The sequence below is a fragment of the Babylonia areolata genome, chromosome 30 (assembly GCF_041734735.1).
Source record: "Babylonia areolata isolate BAREFJ2019XMU chromosome 30, ASM4173473v1, whole genome shotgun sequence".
Taxonomy (NCBI): Eukaryota; Metazoa; Mollusca; class Gastropoda; order Neogastropoda; family Buccinidae; genus Babylonia; species Babylonia areolata.
Window position 1 is genome coordinate 19,470,566 of NC_134905.1, and position 22,039 is coordinate 19,492,604.

Below are 22,039 nucleotides of genomic sequence, written 5' to 3' on the forward strand. Positions count from 1 at the left end.
GTTTGGGGGTTTTTTCAATCTTTTACCTATGCCCAATTCTCTGCTTATACTGACGGGCGCAATAGCCGAGTAGTTAAAGCACTGGACTTTCAATCTGAGGGTCCCGGGTTCGAATCTCGGTGGCGCCTGGTGGGTAAATGGTGGAGATTTTTCCGATCTCCCAGGTCAACATATGTGCAGACCTGCTAGTGCCTGAAGCCCCTTCGTGTGTATACGCTCGCAGAAGATCAAATACGCACGTTAAAGATCCTGTAATCCATGTCAGCATTCGGTGGGTTATGGAAACAAGAACATACCCAGCATGCACATCCCCCGAAAATGGAGTATGGCTGCCTACATGGTGGGGTAAATAAACAAAATGGTCATACACGTAAAATGTTAAATGTTACATGTGTGTCTAAGTGTGTAGGTGTGCGTGCCTGAAATCTGATTGAATGACACAGGAAACGAATGATGAGCGCCCGATGGCAGCCGTCAGTCGGCTCTACCCAGGTGGGCAGCCTGCTGCGTAAATGACTCCGTGTTTGTAAAGCGCTTTGAGCTTGGTCTCTGACCGTGGATAGGCGCTATATAAGTATCCATATCAATCACAGACTGGCATAAACTCACAGTTTGGTTTCAATCACCGATATGTGCGACGGGACATTAAACAAAAAATTCCTCACAGTTTGGTGCAACAGCAAAGTGAGAGCCGTATGATCAATGGTTTCTCCATTGCAATGGGAAGTCATTTTACAGCTTAGTCTTTTGTGGAGGACTATGAACTCTCAAACTAGGCGGCCAAGATTGCACTGGTTCTTAGTGCTGCACCTTGGAGGGGGTGTGGGTGGCGGGGGGAAGGGGGGGGCTAGTTGGCCTTTGGGAACCATCCCAACGCTGACTGTCCTAAAACCCTCTTGGCCGAGAGAGTGGGGATGTAACCTGTGCAAAACACTCTTCACTGGAATCGCACGGCTTGATTGACAGTTTTGACGGGCGCAATAGCCGAGTGGTTAAAGCGTTGGACTGTCAATCTGAGGGTCCCGGGTTCGAATCACGGTGACGGCGCCTGGTGAGTGAAGGGTGGAGATTTTTACGATCTCCCAGGTCAACATATGTGCAGACCTGCTAGTGCCTGAACCCCCTTCGTGTGTATATGCAAGCAGAAGATCAAATACGCACTTTAAAGATCCTGTAATCCATGTCAGCGTTCGGTGGGTTATGGAAACAAGATCATACCCAGCATGCACACCCCCGAAAATGGAGTATGACTGCCTACAAGTCGGGGTAAAAACGGTCATGCACGTAAAAGCCCACTCGTGTACATGCGAGTGAAACGTGGGAGTTGCAGCCCACGAACGCAGAAGAAGAAGAAGAAGAAGAAGATTGACAGTTTTGTTCTTTCTTTCTTTGTTTTTTGGTTTTTTCCCTTCTGCATATCTTTCCCATCACTATGTCTTAACCCTTTCGCTGCCAGGAAAATAAGATTTAAGTGAAATCTATTTGCCAGGGTTATTTTTCACAAAAAAATAATTTTTAAAAAAAACAAAAAAAAAACAGGTATAAATTTTCACCAAAAAAAAAATCTGTGCTCTTTGTTATTTGATAAAGACCCATAAAAGTATATATTTTCTGAAAGGTAAATGAATAAAGAATACAAAACACATAATGTTTTCCCATTTTATATATATTTTTAGTGACATTCTGTTGTTCTGAAATCAGTGTTTTGTTTTTTTGTCACATTTTCAACTTGTTCGTTACAAACATTAGTCGGGTAATTTCCACTAAAATATCGTACTTTCTGGACAAATGGATATCTGCACACACAAAATCACACTAGAACAAATCATACGTCACATTGGCAGCCTAGGGGTTAATGCATTTATCTTCTTGTGACCAAGCGCTATGCTTGCTCCAATATTTGCCTCATGCACAAGCTGTATTAGTTTGCCTCAGCACAAGCTGTATTAGCAGACGACGTTTTTCCCTCTTTACCCGCGCCCAGAATGTGTGACGTCACTCCGCTTACATCATTTTGTCCTCGCCAGACCACCTGCTGATGGCTCGACCAGTGTCGAGGACCAGTGTCGCCACAAGCGACGCTACAAGTGCAGGCGACAGAATGCTGACCACCAGTCTGCAGCTCCAGCCCACAACTAGTGTGTCGCTCCTACACACACTGAGCAACCTGGGCGAACGCCAGCTCCAGCTCCAAACCAGAGACGCAGGAGACGCAGACGGAGGCGCCCCAGCACCACACCTTATGCTGTCGTCCCACACTTGTCCCCACCTGTACTCAGCCCCACACCACAGAGGTCCAGCCAACAACCACCACCTGTTGTCACGCCAACTCACCCGGTCCCACTGCACTACCAGGGCGACAAAGTGACTGACGCTGACACTAACAGTGACAGTGGCATGAGGCTGACCAGGCCCATGCCAAGACCCAGGACACCAACCCGGCGAGTTGCACCAGAGCTGCCTCCACTACCACCAGATCCTGCACCAAGGCGATCCACACGACTGGCAACCAGGGCACCACTGACTGTGTGAGGAGACTGATGATGAATATTTTGCAAACAAAGACTGGTGATGAAAAAAAAAAATAACAGCCAGAACAATCATGATGCCATTACTCATGTTGTTTGTTTATTTTTTTATTCTTGCTAAGTGGAAACAGTGCTAATATGTTATTTAACTATCATTCCTGTTCATGCTGTAATTTTGTTTCCATTTCAGATATTTCTGCATAATTCATGTTGCATGTTATTTTATTTCTCTTCTTGCTTAATTTAACCTGTGATCTAGCTTGTCACAAGGTCTTAGCAATGCAAAGTATGTTCATAATCTATGCTATTATACATGTATGCTACTACATGTGCGTCTGATTGATATGATAGATTGATAGGCACACAAATGAATGCTTTCAAACTTCATAGTGTATTTCACCGAATTGGGACCCCTTCTCTATATCAAACTGTTCAAAGTTAAGTTAGGATGCATTTGACTAAGTCCAAATTCTTATCTTAACCTGGCTAAAGCCACTTTGAATATAGAAGTAGGGTGTTGTTCCTAAGAATGTTGCGGTCATTTCACATTCACTTAGCTATCAGTTATCAGCAAAATTATCTCCCTTACCTGCCCAATAATTCTTGTTTGATGCCCAGCTAAGTCTGCTCACAAGAGTTACTTTTAATTAACCATCGCGGACAATGGATTTCAAAAGATGGGGGGAGGTGTGACCAAGCGCTATGCTTGCTCCAATATTTGCCTCATGCACAAGCTGTATTAGTTTGCCTCACGCACAAGCTGTATTAGCAGACTACGTTTTTCCCTCCTTACCCGCGCCCAGAATGTGTGACGTCACTCCGCTTACATCATTTTGTCCTCGCCAGACCACCTGCTGATGGCTCGACCAGTGTCGCGGTACGTCATTGGCTGAGAGCAAACTTGTGTTTCTGTTCCACCGTAATTAATTAATACCTCTTTTGTCAGATCAGTAAATTACAAGTATTATATACTGGCACAATTGTCGCAATTCCATCTTTAAATCTATTCCATTTATGTTCGCCTACGTTAAACTGATTTAACGCAGTTTGTAATTTTCAGTGACGAGCTCATTAAAACTGACCCTGTTCAGGTGACTTAAATTAAGATTATAAATTCATCTTAAACAACCAACACTTTATTTTATACTCATTATAAAGTAGGTGTTGAGCTCTTTCTTTTGCAACTTATCCGACGTAAATCGGTTCAGGAATCATTTGGAAATCTGTCACTGAACACCTTTAAACAAACACAATTGTCATCGGATTCTCCGTGATTAGTGACGATCTGCTCGCAAGCACACGTGACGGCCTTTGTGGTCCGCTAAACTTGCATAAATTGGCACAGTGAGTGATGAGTGGTCATTTCATACCTGGTCAGTCATCTGACCAGAGCCTGCTCTCTCTCTCTCTTGCTGCGTCGAGCAGTGTGTTGTGTCATGTGTGCCCCCACAACGGCTGACACCTCGCTACGTATTGCTGTAAGTACTAGTGTGTAGAATGCGTTGATTTGTAAATTGTATTGTTCGACACAGTACTTGTGTTCATATGAGTATGTTCAGTTAATTCTTTGTTCAGTTATTGCTTTGACATGTTAGTCACAGCTCGGCTATGACTGATCTAGAAAATTGCCATGTCGTCATATGCTCGTAGCAGTATTCCATTTGATCCTTGGTACAGGTACTTAAAAAAAAGAAGATTGATTGATAGACAGACAGACAGATAGATACACACACACAGACAGACAGACAGATAGATAGATAGATAGATTGATTGATTGATTGATCTATATATCTAGATAGACACAGATATATATCTAGATAGATAGATAGACAGAGATCAATCAATCGATCAATCTACCTACCTACCTATCTATCTGTGAGAGAGAGAGAGAGAGGGAAGGGAGAGAGAGAGGGGGAAGGGAGAGAGAGGGGGAAGGGAGAGAGGGAGAGAGAGGGGGGGAGAGAGAGAGGGGGGAGAGAGAAAGAAAGGAGAGACAGGGAGAGACAGGCAGACAGGGAGAGACAGACAGACAGACAGACAGACAGACAGAGACAGGAAGAGAGAAATGGGATCTGTGGCCCACAAATACAGAAAAAAGACGACAACATTTCTAAACAACAACAACAACAGCAAACAAGACCCTCTCACACAACCACCAAAGACACGACACCACAACCACCAAATCGACAACTCACTTGGTGTGCTTCTCCTGGTCTTCAAAACTGGTGGGGATGATGTCGAGGTATTTCTGAGTTTTGACAGGATAAAACGACCGTCGCTCGGACGCCGACTGTTCCCGCGGATCCACACTGTGCAGTCGTACCATCTCTTTGGCGATCAGTCTGTGGTGTGTCAACACATCCGTTAATCTGACAGTCTGTGGTGTGTCAACACATCCGTTAATCTGACAGTCTGTAGTGTGTCAACACATCCGTTAATCTGACAGTCTGTAGTGTGTCAACACATCCGTTAATCTGACAGTCTGTGGTGTCTGAACACATCTGTTAATCTGACAGTCTGTGGTGTCTGAACACATCTGTTAATCTGACAGTCTGTGGTGTGTCAACACATCCGTTAATCTGACAGTCTGTGGTGTGTGAAGACATACATTAATCTGACAGTCTGTGGTGTGTGAACACATCCATTAATCTGACAGTCTGTGGTGTGTCAACACATCCGTTAACCTGACAGTCTGTGGTGTCTGAACACATCTGTTAATCTGACAGTCTGTAGTGTGTCAACACATCCGTTAATCTGACAGTCTGTGGTGTCTGAACACATCTGTTAATCTGACAGTCTGTGGTGTGTCAACACATCCGTTAATCTGACAGTCTGTAGTGTGTCAACACATCCGTTAATCTGACAGTCTGTGGTGTGTCAACACATCCGTTAATCTGACAGTCTGTGGTGTCTGAACACATCTGTTAATCTGACAGTCTGTGGTGTGTCAACACATCCGTTAATCTGACAGTCTGTGGTGTGTGAAGACATACATTAATCTGACAGTCTGTGGTGTGTGAAGACATACATTAATCTGACAGTCTGTGGTGTGTGAAGACATACATTAATCTGACAGTCTGTAGTGTGTGAACACAGTCATTGATCTGACAGTCTGTGGTGTGTGAACACATCCGTTAATCTGACAGTCTCTGGTGTGTCAACACATCTGTTAATCTGACAGTCTGTGGTGTGTCAACACATCCGTTAATCTGACAGTCTGTGGTGTGTCAACACATCTGTTAATCTGACAGTCTGTGGTGTGTGAACAGTCATTGATCTGACAGTCTGTGGTGTGTCAACACATCCGTTAATCTGACAGTCTGTGGTGTGTGAAGACATCCGTTAATCTGACAGTCTGTGGTGTGTCAACACATCCGTTAATCTGACAGTCTGTGGTGTGTGAACACATCCGTTAATCTGACAGTCTGTGGTGTCTGAACACATCTGTTAATCTGACAGTCTGTGGTGTCTGAACACATCTGTTAATCTGACAGTCTGTGGTGTGTCAACACATCCGTTAATCTGACAGTCTGTGGTGTGTGAAGACATACATTAATCTGACAGTCTGTGGTATGTGAAGACATCCGTTAATCTGACAGTCTGTGGTGTGTGAACACAGTCATTGATCTGACAGTCTGTGGTGTGTGAACACATCCGTTAATCTGACAGTCTGTGGTGTGTGAAGACATCCGTTAATCTGACAGTCTGTGGTGTGTGAAGACATCCGTTAATCTGACAGTCTGTGGTGTGTGAAGACATACATTAATCTGACAGTCTGTGGTGTGTGAACACATCCATTAATCTGACAGTCTGTGGTGTGTGAACACAGTCATTCATCTGACAGTCTGTGGTGTGTGAACAGTCATTGATCTGACAGTCTGTGGTGTGTGAACACAGTCATTGATCTGACAGTCTGTGGTGTGTGAAGACATACATTAATCTGACAGTCTGTGGTGTCTGAACACATCTGTTAATCTGACAGTCTGTGGTGTGTGAACTCATCTGTTAATCTGACAGTCTGTGGTGTCTGAACACATCCGTTAATCTGACAGTCTGCGGTGTGTCAACACATCCGTTAATCTGACAGTCTGTGGTGTGTAAAACACAGCCATAAACGTGACAAGTGTGTGGTGAGTGAACACATCCGTAAATCGCACGATCGTGTTACGATAACAGGTCTATGATATGTAAAAACACACAAACATAAATCCCAAATGATGCAACAGAAACAACACACACACACACACACACACACACACACACACACACACACGCACGCACGCACACACACATGCACACACACACACAACACACACACACAACACACACACACACACACACACACCACACAACACACACACACACATACAAAGACAAAAACGTACGTAAAGTGTGTTCCACTCCCTTGAATCAACCACAACAAGCCAACCTTGAATTAGTTCAATCGAAACATGATAATTCACACACCCACAGCACAATCGAGGAACAATGCCACCAGTGACCAGAACCAAAGAACAAAAAAATAACCACAAACAACAAACACACACAAATCCACGCTGTGCTTTCCATCACCCCCCTGTATCGATGACGGCAACCAAACGACCTTGACCCACAACCCGACACTCACGTTGCCACGGTGACGTCCCGAACGCTGTCTTCATCAAGCGGCTCCCCGTGGAAAAAGCCGTATGCCATCCCGTTCTGGAAGAGCATGTACAGAGGGGGGCTGCACTCCACAGCACTCAGCAGCTGGAAGGTTCGAACCTCCGCCTGGCGGTCGATGATCATGTCCGTGCCCTCCCCGTTGACGCGGATGAGGACGACGTCGCTGGGGTCGGTCTTCCGGGCGCACCCCACCAGCTTGTTGGTGATGCCATCCGTGAAGACCTGAGACAAGACATAAAACAAGACTTCTTCCTTCTTTTTTTCTTACCTTTTTTTTTTTTTTAAAAAAAAATAATAATAATAAAATGATACTTAGCATCTGTTCGGTGAGATTTAGCGTTTTAGCATCTGCTTGATGAGGCTTAGCAACTGCTCGATGAGACTTAGCATCGTAGCATCTGCTCAGTGAAACAGTATTTTGCATCTGCTTGGTGAGATCTAGAATTTTGCATCTGCTCAGTTAGACTTAGCATTTTGGCATCTGCTCGGTGGGATTTAGCAATCTTAACATCTGTTACCTGAGACTTAGATTCTTAGCGTCTGCTCGGCGACAGTTAACATCCTTGAATCTGCTCAATGAGGTATAGCATCTTTGCATCTGCTCTATAAGACTTTGCATCTTCAAATCTGCTCAATGAAGCTACTAGCCTAGCATCTTAACATCTGCTCAGTGAGATTTAGCATATTCTCATCTGCTTAGTGAGTCTAAGCACCTTCGCATCTGCTCAAGAAGAATTTGCATCATAACATCTGCTCTTTGAGACTTAGCATCTGCTAAGTGAGGCTTAGAATCTTTACATCTGCTTGGTGAGTCTAAGCGTCTTTGCATCTGCTCAAGGAGACTTGGCATCTCAACATCTGTTCAATTAGAACTAGCATCCGCTTAGTGAGACTCTGCATCTCAGCATCTGCTAATGAGACTTAGCATCGTGGAATCTGCTGATTGAGGCTTAATATCAAAACATCTGCTCCATGAAACTTAGCATTTCCGCATCTGCTCAGTGAGACTTAGCATCTTGGCACCTGCTCAGTGAGGTCTAGCATTTCGCATCTGCTCATTTAGACTTAGCATCTGCTCAGTGGGATTTAGCTTAACATCTGTTCCGTGAGACTTAGATTCACGGCATCTGCTCACTGATAATCAACATCTTTGAATCTGCTTAATGAGGCACAGAATCTTTGCATCTGCTTTATAAGACATAGCATCTCCGAATCTGCTCAATAAAACTAGCATCTTCACATCTGCTCAATGAGAATAAGCATCTTAGCATATGTTCAGTGAGACTTAGCATCTGCTCAGTAAGGCTCAGCATCTTCACATCTGCTTAACAAATCATAGGATCTTTGCATCTGCTCAAGAATACTTAGCATAATAACATATGCTCACTGAGACTTTGCATCTGTTCAGTGAAGCTTAGCATACTAGTGTCTGCTCAGTGAGGTTTAGCATCTGCTCAATGAGACTAAGCATCTTAGCATCTGCTCAGTGAGACTTAGCATCCTAACATATATGCTCAAAAAGACTTATCATCTTAACATCTGCTCAATGAGACAAAGCATCTTAGCACTTAGCATCTGCTCAATGAGGCAAAGCATCTTTGCACTTAGCATCAGCTCAATGAGGCTTAGCATCTTAGCATCTGCTCAACGAGGTTTAGCATCTTAACATGCTTTCAGTGAGACTCATCTGCTCAATGAGACTTAGCATCTAAGCATCTGCTCTGTTCGTAGTTCCAACCAAGTTATGGCTGAACACAGAACGGGATGTTGATTCAGCTGTTGTAACTGAAGTTTGTCTGCCAGTAACTGACATTTCTATGCATATCTTATTTTGCTTTCACCTTGAATGTGTGTATCAGTATCAGTATCAGCATCAGTAGCCCAAGGAGGCGTCACTGCGTTCGGACAAATCCATATACCCTACGCCACATCTGCCAAGCGGATGCCTGACCAGCAGCGTAACCCAACGCGCTTAGTCAGGCCTTCAGAAAAAAATAATAATAATAATAATAAAATAATAATAATAAAAATAATAATAAATAAATAAAATAAAATAAAATAACAAAACAAAACAAAACAAAAAAGTTTTTAAAAAATAATAAAATAAATAAGTAAATAAAAAATAATTGATAAATACATAAAAGATAACTAAAATCATTAATACTGATAATATTCATAAGGCATACAAAAAATTGATGAAATCAACTGTAAGCGTACCAAAAAATAAATAAATGTGTATTACTGCTTGGTATTGTTTTATTTTGACTTTCATACTTGTTCCAGAGAGTTGAGATACACCATACAAATGCAAAAAATTATCCATGGGAGAGTTCATAGTGTGTGCGTGTGAGTATGTATGTGTGTGTGTGTGTGAGTGAGCGACTGTGCGTGTGTAAGAGTGTGTTTAAATAGTGGAGGGATCTTTTTTATCAGGTGTTGTGTGTGTGTGAGAGAGAGAGAGAGAGAGAGAGAGAGAGAGAGAGAGAGAGAGAATCTTTTAAACGGTGGAATGATTTCTTTTTTCTTTTCTTTTTTTTCTTTTTTTAATCAGGCTTCCTTTGCTATGACGTTGTGTGTGATTTTGTTCTACATATCATATATGTTGTAAGCCACATTTGACTAATTCTCCTTGTAATACTGATGTGAATGTATCCAAGACTTCTTTGCACTTAATTTCTCTTCCTGAGATATAAAAAAAATAACATAACATAAAATTTTAAAAATTCTGATTATGATTACAGTCGTGCAAGAAAGGGGAAGCAATGAATGACTCACAGTATACTCTACCAGAAGTCATTCATTGCTGTCAGTTATCTCCCTTCCTTTTCCACAGTGTAAACTGATGACCTGACATTGGAACTAGGTGGGTCTGGGTGGTTGTTGGTTGTTTGTTTGTTTGTTTGTTGGGGGGCTGTTGTTAATGTTTTGTCTTTGTCTGTCTGTTTGTTTATAGCTCTTTTTAAGTCAATAAATGTAAAATACTGAAATCTGCATAATCTGTTATGCATCTGGTACTAAATGACTGATATAGTATTGTGTAAGTGTAACACAATATAAATTCAAACTCATCAGGGTTTGGTTGTTGTTGTTTTTTGTGTGTGTGTGTGTGTGCGGCGGGAGGGGGGGGCGCGAGGGGGGGGGGGGGGGAGGGGGGGTTGTTGTTGTTGGGTTGTTTTTTGTTGTTGTTGTTGGGGGGTGTTGTTGTTGTTGGGGGGTGGTGGTGGTGGTGTTTTGGGGGGAGCGGGGAGGGGGTTTAAGAGGATTTATAACAGGATTATCATTTTACAGTTACTGTAGTTTTTTTTTCTATAAGATTCACAGTGACACACACAAAACAGAAAAAGAAAAACCAAACCAACACTATCATTTTCCCCTCAAGTATTAATTCACCCTCTGATTGATGAAACCACTATGCGCAGATAACCTTGCTAGTATAGTTGCAGTGTGTTGTCTATGTGTGTACATTACTGCATGTCTTAGTTATGTGTGTATATTACTGCATGTCTACTAACCCCCCCTCGCCCCTGCTCCCCCCCCCCCCCCCTATTCATTGTGACCCCGGTACACTTGGTAATAAAGACATTCTATTCTACTCTTAGTTATGTGTGTATAATACTGCATGTCTTAGTTACGTGTGTGTGTTACCGCATGTCTTAGTTATGTGTGTGTATTACCGCATGTCTTAATTATGTGTGTACATTACTGCATGTCTCAGTTATGTGTGTATATTAATTACTGCATGTCTTAGTTATGTGCGTATATTACTGCGTGTCTTAGTTATGAGTGTATATTACTGCGTGTCTTAGTTATGTGTGTACATTACAGAATGTCTTGGTTATGTGTGTATATTACTGCATGTCTTAGTTATGTGTGTACATTACTGCGTGTCTTAGTTACGTGTCATGATTGAATTTTATTGGTAATGTGTTCATTGCATTTTATTTTGTACACACACGCATGCATGCACACACGCATGCACACACGCACGCACACATGCACGCACACACACACACACACAAACACACACTCACACACACACAAACTTGTTGAGCTTGTAATTCAGATTATTTGGTGCATTCTGTAATAATATAATAATATGGCAGACACTGTCTCATCAAGGCCCATTTACCTTGCTCCTCTCAGTATCACATGAATAGAATGCACACACCTGACACCAGAAAACACACCTGGTTCCAGTTAGCACACCTGATACCAGTTTGCACACCGTACACCAGTTAATATACCTGATACCAGTTACACACACACACACACACACACACACACAAATAATATGTCTCCCCCTTTCAGCAATGTCCACATTTCTTCCTCTTCATTCCTCTACATGTGTCTTGCAGAATGAATAAAGGTCAAGGTTGTTGTAAATACAACCCATTCCATCTTGGTGGGGAAAACTGTGGACATTGCCCCCCCGTCACCCAATAACCTACTGACCTTGTTTCAGGTGGGGTTTCGTCGCCGTTTTTCTTCTCCTTTCGTGCTGGAACTGTGTGTTTCTCTCCCCTCGTCAATAACTGTCCCACCTCCATCCCCTAGCTCTCTCTTTCTCCGTTTCCCTCATGTCCGTTTTGTCCACTATGTTAAAGTAAGTTATACCTTACAACATTGTGTTAGGTTGTCAAGTCCGATGACCTGCAACATCACACACACACACACACACACACACACACACACATTCAATAACCACGCCCATATTCCTACACGCACGCCCAGTAACTGAGCGCTGAAGCATTAAGTTCTCAAAACGACCGAAGAAAAAATATTTTAAAATAAAATCAAAACAAACGCAATGCTTACACGGAAAGCAACGCTGTCGGCTGCCCAGTCAGGTCGAACGTGTTTCAGAACTGTCAAAGCACTTTCTTCGAAGTTGGAAACGTCCAATGACCATTGGTCCAACACGACGAATTCGTTCCCATCTTTCTTCGGTACTTGTTCAGAAGACATTGTTTTCTCTTGAACAGTGTAAGCGCACCGAGTGGTCTTGAAAACACGGCGAAACTGTCCAACTGTTCCGCTCAGGTGACAGAGACACAAGCGAGCTGTCGTCCTCCCCACTCAAAGCGTTCTGCCGCCGTGAACAGCACAACACACCACACCACTCGACACACAACGGAGATAACTCTGTGGATCACTTGGTTATTTTTAGAAGCATCAGCGAACATCCTGATAAAAAAAATCTGAAATGCAGCTGTGAATGACAGGCATTGTTTGACTGTTTTTGACTAACTTGACCTGTCTTATTCAAAGCTGTTTTAACATTGCTTTTGATATGTAGTGTGTGTGTGTGTGTGGAGGGGGTGGGGGGCGGAGGGTATGCACTTTTTTTCTCAAAAGATTGGATTACCGGCCTTTCCAAATATCTGCAAGACAGACTTCAGCCGACATTGGCATGCCATCCTTGTCTCCTCCATCCCCACACACCAGTTCCCACAATTTTTACATGGTAGAAGTACGATCTTAAACACAGTGATGGGGTAATGTTCAACTTTAGAATACTAAACTCAGGGGGGTTGTTTAGACAAAAACAAAGGGTGTTTTAGGCTCACCTCGATGCGCTGAGTTGAATGGAACCCTCAGCTAAGCTCTAGGACCACTCCTTTCCCATGAAACTGCGACAAATACACAATAAGCTGAGTACTCCTTCCCCACCTGTACGCCATTTTGACTGCTGATCAGCAGTCAAAATGGCTTACAGGTGGTTGCTCTGGCTGTGATCGGCTGAGCTTACTGTGTATAAAATTGTCGCAGTTTCATGGGAAAGTAGTGGTCGTACAGCTTAGCTGAGGGTTCCATTCAACTTAGCGCATCGAGGTGAGCCTAAGACACCCTTTGTTTTTCGTCTAAACAGCCCCCCAGAGTTTAGTATTCTAAAGTTGAACATTACCCAGTGATGGTTAATTACTAAGGCAATGATATCCGAGGGCTGATATTGGTCAGTTTGTTCTTTTGTTTCCATGCATTGGACTCTGTGTGTGTGTGTGTGTGATGGGGGCGGGGGAGGGGGCAGGGGAGGGTATGGTGGGGGGTGCAGGAAAATGTGTGCGGGGGTGGTTGTGTGGGCGTGTGTGTGTGTGTGTGTGATTTTCCTTGAAATGTGGGCTGCTCTCCCCAGGAAGAGCACAACGCAACAGACAGGCACCACCCAGTTTTCTTTTCTCCCTTTTACTGTCCTGCAAATGTATTTTGTTTTACCATCAAACTGTCTTTCCCACCATTTCTGCTCTGAAAATGCATTTGTTTTTCTGACCATCAAAGTAAGATTTTTCAACAGATCAGTTAGCTGTGCTTGACTATGTTTTCTTCAGTTTAAAAGACTGTGTATACATATATATGTGTACATAACTACATGCATGTATATGAATGTGTATTGTGTGTGCATGTGTTTATGTAAGTTTGTACCTGCCTATGTGTGCGTATGTGTTAGGGTAGCTGTTAGATACACATGTATGTTAAAATGTATGTATGCAGTGTGTGTGTGTGTGTGTGTGTGTGTGTAGTCACATTTTGGTGTGTGTGTGTGTGTAACACTGATGTAATGTTTTATGTTAACAAAAGCGTTTTTGTAAAGCACCTAGAGCAGATTTCTGGATAGTGTGCTATATAAGTATCCATTATTATTATTATTATTAGAACTTTGCCAGGAACAGCTTTTTCTGTTGCCAAGAGTTCTTTCTCGTGCACTCAGTGCATGCTGCACATGAATCCACATGTGGGGGGTGGGTGGGTGCAGGTGTGTGCTTATTATCTGGTTGCGGTTTTCCGCAATTTATCTTTATTCTTATCTATTATAATCAATGTGCAGTATAGTGGGCTATGTTTATAATTATATTCAAATAATGTTTCTTAATTCTTTCTGCTTTTACATTAAGAATACTAGTTATTACCTGCAGTGTGTGGATGTATGTATGAAACGGTGTATGTGTTATTTTTTTACATTTGTATCTTCGTAATATTCGTAAAAGCTGTTGTTGACTTTTACAGTTATGGTCCCCATGTTGTTTACTTGTCTATGTTGTGATAATGCACCTGACCAAATTTCTCTTCTTATCTTATCTTATCTTATCTTATCTCAGTTTAACTCCTCATCCGAATGACCAGCAACCCGACAACCATTCAAGGTAAAGTGAAGAGGGAGGAAGTAAAAATCCTAGTCTGTACTTGGGAATCAAGCCCAAGAACACTCGCTTCCTAGTCAGCTGCATTAGCACAAAGCTACCATAGGCCACACACACTGAAAAGAGAGCCTACAGTGCTGTTGTGGTCATTTCAGCCGTGTTCACCAGTGCCGGATCTGATTCCACATTTGCAAAACGTCATCCACTGAGCCCACAAGACTAGTGACGATAATTGCTTTGTCACAGAGGCCAGACCTTCTGACCATCTCCCCCAGAGTGGAGACCGACCACCATCGAATCCCTTCAATGGCAGTCCCACCGACTCTGTTGACACCGGAGACCTTGACAAATTTCACGTGCACACGCACACATTCACGCACGTAAGCACTTGCACACTCACACTAACGAGCGCATGTGCTCGCACACACACACACACACACACACACACACACACAACACACTTTATCTCACACAGAAAAAAAAAAAACAACCCTGCATAAATATGCTGGAAATTATTTATTCATATACGTGTTAACATCAGGAACAAATTTAACATGTCTGTAAAAAAAACATGGGCACCTCTACATTTGCAACAAATTATGCCATGATATGTGACATCTGCAAAATGAACAGAAAGGTGAGTCAACAGTAGTCTAAGTGTCACTCCTGTAAAAGAACATTTTAAATGATACAAATTTGATTAGCAAACCAGATATGTGGCTTATCTTTTTGTTCTGAAGCCAAAGATGAAATGGACACAGCATTTCTCTTCAAACACACACACACACACACACACACACACACACACACACACACACATATATATATATATATATATATATATATATATATATATATATATGCATGCACACACACATGTATTCATGACCTAAAGAATGCATGAAGATGATTATAAAGGGCTGAAGGCAATCTTTGATACATATCTCATAGCTGCTTGCAACAATTACAAAGATACTTATCATTCCACAATGCCAGTAAATTAAACTGGTCTCTGTTAATCTTTCTACTCAAAACTAGTTAGTATTCAAAATGTTTCAGCTTTGAAACTACTAGTTGATATCAGTTAAAATCTTTCCAACTTGAAACCACTAGTTGATAATCGACAAAAATCTTTCCACTTTGAAACCGCAAGTTAATAATCAATCAATATATTTCCACTTAGAAACCAATAATAAAAAATCTTTCCACTTTATAACTACCATTTAACGATGAAGATCTTTCCACTTTGAACAGAGACCACTAGTTAGTATTCAAAATCTTTCTGTTTTAAAAACACCAGTTTATAATCAAAACCTGTCCACTTAAAAAACCTTAGCTATCAAATCCTTTCCACGTTAAAGCCACTCACTGATATTCAAATTCTTTTCAATGCACATCAGGACGCCTGTGCACAAAAAAAACAAAACATTATTTTCTTTTCTTCTTTTTTTCCCCCTCTTTTCTTTTTTCTTTCAAACAGCTCATATGTCATGTTTTTAGCAATAATTAAATGCAATAATAAACTCAGCATGCGAGCACAGAATATTTGGTGCAGCTGTGGTTGCAGCTGAAAATTCAGCTGAGGAAAAATTTAAAGATGTTGTTACCTGTAAACTTTCCCCCTGTCAAAACTTTAAACAAAGGAGGACTTTTGGGTTGGGGGTGCAGGGGGGCGGGGGCGGGGGGGGGGGGGGGGGGGGATGATGGTAAAGAGGGGTGGGTGTTTGCATTGAAAAGATGATCAGGGGGATCTCTGAACTGGAAGACAGGGTATGGAAAACTACACACACTTGCGTGTTCATGGACATTAACTCACTCAATACGGCCAGTCCTCTCTTCTCTTCTCTACACAGACCCCTCGGATGTCCAGTGGGTGTCTGAATGACCCAACCTTTAGCTTCCGTCGTCAGAATTATGGTATTCTTTGTCAACATTCACCTCTTCAGTGTAAGAGCCTTCCGCTTGTAATATTTTGATGGTGGTAATTCGGGAGAAACGCTGTTAACGTCATTTCTTTCGCCGTTCGTATGGAGAGAGTTAACATACAGTAAAATAAGCTGCCTACACTGTTGAAAAAAAAAAATGAAAAAAAAAAGAGCTGTATTATGTACTTCTACACTGTAGCTCTTCACATATAGCTGAAGCACTCGGCTATTGCGCCACTGTATTTCATTTGATGCTGTCTGTTTGGTCATAAGTATAGTACATTATCCTGTAAATATTCCTAATCTGACAGCATTATTTCCGTTGATGCTGTCTGTCTGGCCATAACTATAGGGACAATATCATGTAAATACTCCTAATATGACTGCTGCGTTTTCATTTGATGCTGTCTGTCTGTCTGCCTGTATCTAATCCCTGTCTTTTCAACTGTCTTCGTTTTTGTCTTTTTCTTCTTTCATCTTCTTCCAATGTGTCAAATGCATGTGTACACTTATATGGGTTTTTTTGGGTGGGTGTGTGTGTGGGGGGGGGGGGGGGGGGGGGGGGGTTAAATTGGATATTCAAACAACAACCACAAAACATCTAAGGCACAGGTTGAGAGCTGACCCCACCCCCACCCCCACACATACCCCTCTAACCCCCAAAAGAGGGTATATTCCACAAATGCAAGGCAGAAAAAAAAAATTACCACAAACTCTTATTGCAGTTGCGTAGACTTAACTAAAGAGGGATGAAATACAAGCATGCAAGCATGCTGGCACATACAGCAACCACCCCTATCTCCACCACCCCTTCCCAAACACACTCACATGGCCAGACACATCATCACACACATGGAGGGCTTTGTCTTAAGAGCACCCCAGTTCATATAATTGTGTATAAAAACACAAACAAAAACAGACGATAACCTGACATAGAACAGAGGTGAAAATGTGAATGGAAATCCATTGCATGTGAATTGTGTGCATTGTACACAGGTCATGTGAATGGAAAGGCTGAGCAACAAACACACACACACACACACACACACACACACACACTCAAAGTGAAAGGATGTCAAAGAAAGAACACATTTTTGTAGCATGACAAACTTCATCGGAAAAGTTAAGAATCAAAGCGTTACAAGTCACAACAAACAGTGGTAAATGTATTTTAAGGAGATCAAAAGGCATAATTCCAACATAGCCGTGTCGACAATGAAGAAACAAACACTACTTGTGTGGAATCAAAATTAAAACCAGGGACTTAACAACAACAACAAAAAAGTACAACAGCTTGACATGTCATGAAAACGACTTCAAGAAAAAAAGAAAAGCTTGACATGTCATGAAATTTACTTTAAAAAAAAAAAAAAAAAGGCACATAGCTTGACATGTCATGAAATTTAGCACAATGTGTTGAACTTTAACTCCTTTCCCTTGATTTGCTTTGTTGTGAAAAGAGTAACATCAGAAGACAATCACAGCATCCAGCCGTGCAATGTTCCCCCCAGCTAAGATTACCCCTTTGTTATGCTGATTCTGTGGTTTAACGGTTCATTCGTATGTTTCAGTTTTCGAGAATCCAGCACTTCTTCCTAAGTGGGTCAGCGCTCCAAACGTTCACTTATGTGTAGTCCATGTGTATGACGATCCCCCTGGCCCACCAGAGCTGTTGAACAGGTGTACTAACAGTTTTCGTTTGTCTTCAACCGAGGCCACACGTACCCCGAGTCAAAATCAAAAACAACAAACTATTCCTGATCAAAATCTTGCAAGGATCTACCTAACCATTTTTTTTTTTTTTTTTTTTTTTTTTTTGTTGCTGCCCCATCATCTGCGCCGTTTCAGTGGCATTACTCCCACGCCGCTCATTTAGATTCCCCCATACACGGCCACACCCGGGTTCGTCCGTCGCAGTTCCAGCGTCGGCAGTCCACAGGGAACCATCGATGTTAGGTCGCCTGGAGGCCACACACCAGAGGAGACCCTGCACTGCTGCTGAGTCACTTCGGTGGTGTTCAGTGGTGCAACCTAACCAATTAGTTACCTGCCTGAAGAGGAGCCTATGGCTCAATACGTCACCTCTTTTATCCCGTGTAAGCTGACTTTTACCAAAGATTCATTTAGTCTACCTCTTACAATTAGTTATCAGTTTAAATCTGCAATGATCCAGTGATCAGCAGTGGATCTGTGGGCATCACAGACTGCTCTTGAATCAGAGTGGATTCTGGATTCAAACTGGATTCCTGTGGGCACTAAGAACATGGAAGGTTATATCTGTCCTTCACATTTCATCAGTCTGTTTCTCAGAAAAAAACAAAAACAAACACACACAAACCTTAAAAACTTAAGTCACAATCATGATTCTTGTGACTTTCCATGAAAGAAAAAAAATTATAACTTTAAATATTTTTCAAAATTCTGTATAAAATTCAGTTCTTTGTCGTGACCAGAATGATCGTTGCAACCCAATCCCCCAAATATCTAAAAATTCTGGAATATAAAAACAAACAAAACAAGGTATTTATGTACTTTGTGATTTCCCTAAGTAAAAATGATGATCCCTTCACATATTATTGCAAAAACACTGCCTAAAACCCATGGTCGCTGCGACTACCGTAGTAAAGGCAGGAGTGGGCCCTGCCTGCCTGTACCGAGCCCAAAACACAGTGGGTATGAGTTCACTGCCTCGAGGGCCGTACAAGGCTGCGGAACCTTGAACCTTGAACCTAAGTACAGCGACTGTTTCCACATCAGCATTCAGCTCCGATGAATCGGCTGAATGGCTAGAATGGCAGGAGCAGCCATATCTTCAGCAACACCGTCCACACCAACAACACCTCCACGCTGACAGCTTGCAAATCAGTTTTGCGCAGTGCATCGTGAAACGCAAGTCTAACTCTCAACCGGTAAGCTCTTAAAAAAAAGTGTGCACCCCTCAATCTGAAAGCAAACTTTCATCAATCTGGAAGGTGGCAGAATGGTTAAGACGCTCGTCTGCCCAATACTGAGTCCGTGAGGGTCTGGGTTCGAATCCTGCTCTCCCCCTTTCTCCCACGTTTGACTGGAAAATCGAACCGATGTCTAGTCGTTCTGATGAGACGATAAACCGAGGTCCCGTGTGCAGCACGCACTTGGCACACCTAAAAGGAACCTACAGCAACAAAAGTGTTGTCCTCTAAGCTGAAGAAATCCACTGCGATAGGTACACACACACACACACACACACACACACATATAGATATAGATACAGATATATGCATGCACTCCAGGCCTGACTAAGTGCATTGGGTAATGCTGCTGGTCAGGTATCTGCAGAGCAGATGTGGTGTAGGACATATGGATTTGTCCAAACGCAGTGATGCCTCCTTGAGAAACTGAAACTGTAACTCATCAGTCTTCAAACTTGTTCACTCCCAGAGATATGTCAACTCGCAGGGAGTGAAAGGACAGGAGGGAAAACAATTCAACATTCTGGTCACCACAAAGGAACAGGATTTATATATGATTTTGTCAATTCACCGCGGAATCTCTCTTTACTAGATTCAGGTCAAATCAAAGCAAGCTGATTCTTTTCAAAAAGGATTGTAAACACTCAAGTCGTCTGAAGCTCTTGGGCCTGCCTGATACTGGTGCCAGATTTTCAAAGAAAATCCCATTCATGGACAGACAGAGACATACAGGAAGACAGACATACAGATCCACCTGGTGCAACAACCATCACTTAAGTACAGTACACATCTTTCCTTGTTTCTTATGTGGTTTCACAGCACAACACTATAACATTTCCAGTACCAATGCTTTCCTCATCACAAAACGCTGTGGAAATCAAATACGGCCAATACATTACCAAAGACATCGCAGAAAATTCTTTTGTGCTTTTCTGTTTCCACTCTCCTCCTCACACCAATCTCTATCCCATCGCTCACTCAAAGGGTTCTGACTGTGGATAGGACATCAACTTTTGATTGCTGGCTAAGATTTTGTAAACAATTCAAAAAGCATGTCATACCATAACAATGGTTACAAGGTACAAAGAAGAGGAACTATTTCTGTTGATTTCTGTTCAAAGGGTTACTCCATATTGGTTACATTGTACAAAGAAAGAGGGACTATATTTCTATTTGAAGAATCATACAACGTTGGTTACACTGTGCAAAGAATGAGGGACTGTTTCTATCCAAAGGATCATGCAATGTTGTTTTTGGGGGTTTTTTGTTTTTGTTTTTTGGTGTGTTTTTTTTTTTGCTGCCCCATCATCTGCACCGTTTCAGTGGCATTACTCCCACGCCGCTCATTTAGATTCCCCCATACACGGCCACACCCGGGTTCGTCCGTCGCAGTTCCAGCGTCGGCAGTCCACAGGGAACCATCGATGTTAGGTCGCCAGGAGGCTACACACCAGAGGAGACCCTGCACTGCTGCTGAGTCACTTCGGTGGTGTTCAGTGGTGCCTGTTCTGTTTTAACGTGCTTTGGACACCACCTACTAAGCCCCCTACTAACGACAATAATGGCTTAGTCGCGGAGCCAGACTGAGTGAGCGTCCCTCCCAGAGTGGAGACCGCCACCACGTCCCTCAAACAACAGCCCCCCATGAATCTGCCGACACATGCAATGTTGGTAACATCCATGGAGAAGAGGGACGATTTCTATCCAAAAAAAACATACAACATTAAATTAACAAACAATGAGGCTCGGAGATGAAATGGTTAACAAATAGTAAAGAGTAAGAACTCTCTCCATTCACAAGGTACACAACTTCAAGTCAGTGCTGCTTACGCTGCCGATTCAGCTAACACACAGGCAAATAAAAGGTACACTGGAACAAACCCAGACACTTCCTCAAAAAAAGGAAGCACCGGGCATTGGTTACATTGTACAAAGAGGAGGGAGTATTTCTGTTCAGAGAATTATACAATATTTGTTACATTGTACAAAGAAGAGGGACTATTTCTGTTCAAAGGATTATACAATATTGGCTACACCATGAGGACGAGGGGCTATTTCTATTCCAAGGATCATACAAAACAAAGAAGATGAACTATTTCTAATTCGAAGGATCACACAATATTGTCTACATCATGAATAAGAGGGGCTATTTCTATTCAAAGGATCACACAATATCGGATACAATGTACAAACAGGAGGGACTATTTCTATAGGATCATATAATATTGGTTACTTCACAAAGAAGAGGATCTATTTCCATCCAAAAGTTATCAATAGCATCATCAAACAAACATGGAGACAACAACTCTCACACACTTGCTGCTGAGCAATTCATTCAGAATCATTTTGATTTTCATTAACAAAACTACATCGATCGTAGCTTTTGAAAAAAAAAAAAAAAAAAAAAAACCATTAAAAACTGATTCATCTCAAGGCAAGCAGTGATGTGGCAGGAGAGAAAAAAAAAAATATTAAAACGTTTGACAGGAATGTTTCAGTAAAAAGTTTTGAACCTCTGCATCCCCGTCGTCCAAACAGGCATTCATGTGACCATCTTTAAAAAAAAATGTAAAAAAAAAAAAAAAAATGCAAGCATATGACATTGTTAGTTTTACAGAGTTTAGCAAACATGTAAGTTAAAATAATAAAAAAAAAACAGGCACAAACAACAAAAGTTGCAATGGGATTTTCTTTGTCTCTAAAGACATTACTGCACCAAATCCATATAAATAGCGTGCATGGAAACGAATATTCAGACAGTGGGGGAGAAAAAAACAACAAAAAAAACCCTAGCATCAGTGCCAAATCATTTCGCAATAGGAAGCAAAAGAGCT

The 22,039-nt window shown here is 42.0% G+C and overlaps 1 protein-coding gene across 2 annotated transcripts in view; it reads right to left on the reverse strand.

Annotated features, from left to right (window-relative positions):
* LOC143275554 (ethanolamine kinase 1-like) overlaps positions 1 to 12,325 on the reverse strand; it is a 22,287-nt gene extending 9,962 nt beyond the window's left edge. The window contains exons 1-3 of one of the 2 annotated variants that reach the window (XM_076579746.1): positions 12,009 to 12,325; positions 7,156 to 7,415; positions 4,724 to 4,870 (exon numbers count right to left, since the gene is read on the reverse strand). In XM_076579746.1, the coding sequence (XP_076435861.1) occupies positions 4,724 to 4,870; positions 7,156 to 7,415; positions 12,009 to 12,158 (557 nt within the window). In that variant the 5' untranslated portion in view covers positions 12,159 to 12,325. The remainder of the gene's footprint in view (positions 1 to 4,723; positions 4,871 to 7,155; positions 7,416 to 12,008) is intronic. The other variant, XM_076579745.1, reaches the window with a different exon arrangement.
* Positions 12,326 to 22,039: the final 9,714 nt, after the last annotated feature.